Genomic DNA, 2,546 nt, shown 5'->3' on the forward strand with positions numbered 1-2,546 from the left:
GGATGGCGGACGGGACGGGATGCAATGGAGGACAGGGTAAGACAGGATGAGGGATGGGAGGGGATGGAGGACGGGATGGGCAGAGGGATGGTATGAGATGGAGGATGGGATTGGGTGAGGGCTGGAGGACAGGATGATTGGGGGCCAGGTTGGGACAGGGCACGATGGGTTACAATGGACGATGAGATGGGATGGGGGACAGAATGGGATGGGATGGAGGATGGGATGTGATGGGATGGGAGGGAATGGGATGTGACAGAGGATGGGGTGGGGGGCTGCATGGGCCTGCCCAGTACTGTCCACTCCTTAATGCACTGCCCAGCCATAACCTGGAGATGAAACACATGCCTGGTGCTGACCCCGAGCTTGTGCTCCTCAGCCACCGATACGAGGAGGTCGAGGTGAGTGGGCAGCGCAGCACCTGATGCCGCAGCAGGTTCTGGGCTGGTCAGTGCCCCACAGGTGCCAGGCTGCAATCCCTATCTGCATGCAGAGAATCCCTCTGAGCGACATGACCCGGGAGGAGATCAACCAGCTGGTGCAGGAGCTGGGCTTCTACCGCAAGGAGACACCTGATGCCCCTGTGCCTGAGGAGTTCCAGTTGGCCCCTGCCAGACCTCTGCCCAGCCTGCCACTCCCCCAAGCTCCCACCGCTGACAGCAAGACCCCACCCGAACGTGATGAGGGAGAACATCCAGACCTCTAGCAACGGGTGCCATGCTCGGGAGAGGGTCCTGCAGCCAGTCCCCAGTGTGTGGGGACGAGGGCGTTGCAGCAGCTGGGGACAGTGCCATGTGGTGGCAAAGTTGCCCCCACTGTTGCATGGTGCTGTGTAGCCTCTGCCCTGAGGATGCCCTGAGCAGTTCCAGCCTTGAGCAGGGGCGTTCTGGGTACTGCGAACATCCCAGGGGTCCCATGTGCCTGTCATTGCCTTCTCTTCCCTGCAGCTCGGCACCCCTGGCCAGTCAGGAGAAGCAGCGTTCTTTGTGGTCCCTCACTGTGCCTCAAGGTTTAGCTGACACCTAGTGCTGGGCAGCGGTATCCTACCTGCGTGGGACAGGATGAAACCCTCAGCAGAAAGCCCCAGGTGCTGAGGGTAGATGTGCTGAGTCCCAGAGGTGGGAGAGCTGCCCCCAGGGGGTTATGGCTTTACACCCCAGCAGGGCTGTCTCATATCAAGACCCTAATAAAGCCCCTGTGTACAGTCGGCTGCAGTGTCATCTCTCATAGAGTCATTATGGTTGGAAGAGACCTCAAAGATCATCAAGTCCAACCATTTTACAGGGAAAGCTTGGTGGGGTGCATCCCGCACTGCTCTGTATTGGCTGTCAGGAGGACCTGGGTGCCCCAGAGCTGCTTGCAGAAGTGGGAGGGGACGGCAGGGTCACAGCCACTGCTGGTAAGCCGACAAACCGTCCCATGCACCAACTGTGCTGTTCCTGTGCCACCTGCTGCCCAGCACGACGGATGGATGGATGATAGATGGATGGGACACCATGGCTTGGGATGAGATGCTCTCACAGGGCACAGGGGGACGGGTGTGAGCCCATGAGTGGGTCTTGCAGTGTTGAACTGAAGCCCAGTGGCTGCTGGGACATCTGGCCCTCAGGTGAGGAAAAGAGCAGGGTGCAGCTGCGCTACCTGCAGACCTGCCTCTGTGCAGCCTCAGTGGCAGCGTGGGGGTCTTCTCCCCGTGCCAAGCCTGGGCGCAGCAGGGGAGCAGCAAACCAACAGCCCTTGGTCAGGGTGAGACGCAGATGGTGCCCCTCGGCTCTGGGCATTGTCTCTGAGCAGGAGGAGCAGCACGTGCCCCACATCCCTCTGGGCCAGGCGAGCAGTGCGCCTGCAGGCAGAGGGGTCCGAGAGTGGGTGGGGCTGCCAGCACTTCCCTGGGTGCTGTGGCGTGTGCTGCATTGGTGGCACGAAGCAGTGGTGTAGTTGGGGAGAAGGACCCGAGGTAGAGGCATCACCCTATAGAATAAACCTTTATTGTCTGGCTGGTGTTCGTACGTGTGTCAACATGGATATAGAGACGGTGATGGAGGGGTGAGCGGCGCTGAGCATGTGGTGCCCTGAGCTGGGAAGGAGGGGCTGCTGTCCTGGCTCACTCCTTGGGCCCCTTGCTCCACCGGGACCCATCACCTCCCCACACACTCCCCAGCACATGGGTGCTGCAGCCCCTTGGTGTAGAAGTGCCCCAGGGCGCACGTGCATGGTGGGAAGCAGGGTGTCTGTCAGCACAGGGCCATTGAGCTATCCCCAGGAGGTGGCACCAAGCAGGGTCTGCGGTGGGCAGAGGGGCTTCCTCGCAGGGGGGCAAGAAGAACTGCTTGTGGATGCACTGCCTGTGGGATGCACCGTGACCCAGGCTGGGCTGCACAACCCTGCTTGGTCGCCAACCCACACCAGCCCTGGGCCCGAGGGCACAGCTGTGCCTGGGCCTCCCCAAGGATGCAGATGTGCTGCCCGCAAGACAAACAACTCCTGGAGAACAAATAACTTAACACACTGGAGCGTGGGAGGCAAGCGAGGCTGGGGACCATCCC

At 61.0% G+C, this 2,546-nt stretch overlaps 1 protein-coding gene across 1 annotated transcript; it reads left to right on the top strand.

Moving 5' to 3' along the window:
* The first annotated feature begins 329 nt into the window (after positions 1 to 329).
* On the top strand, positions 330 to 706 carry LOC104163553 (selenoprotein M). Its single transcript, XM_009702593.1, has 2 exons — positions 330 to 401; positions 494 to 706. The coding sequence occupies exons 1-2, from the start codon at positions 336 to 338 to the stop codon at positions 704 to 706; spliced, it is 279 nt and encodes a 92-aa protein (XP_009700895.1). The 5' UTR covers positions 330 to 335.
* Positions 707 to 2,546: the final 1,840 nt, after the last annotated feature.

The sequence above is a fragment of the Cariama cristata genome, unplaced genomic scaffold (genome assembly GCF_000690535.1).
Source record: "Cariama cristata isolate BGI_N322 unplaced genomic scaffold, ASM69053v1 scaffold26226, whole genome shotgun sequence".
NCBI classification, from domain to species: domain Eukaryota; kingdom Metazoa; phylum Chordata; class Aves; order Cariamiformes; family Cariamidae; genus Cariama; species Cariama cristata.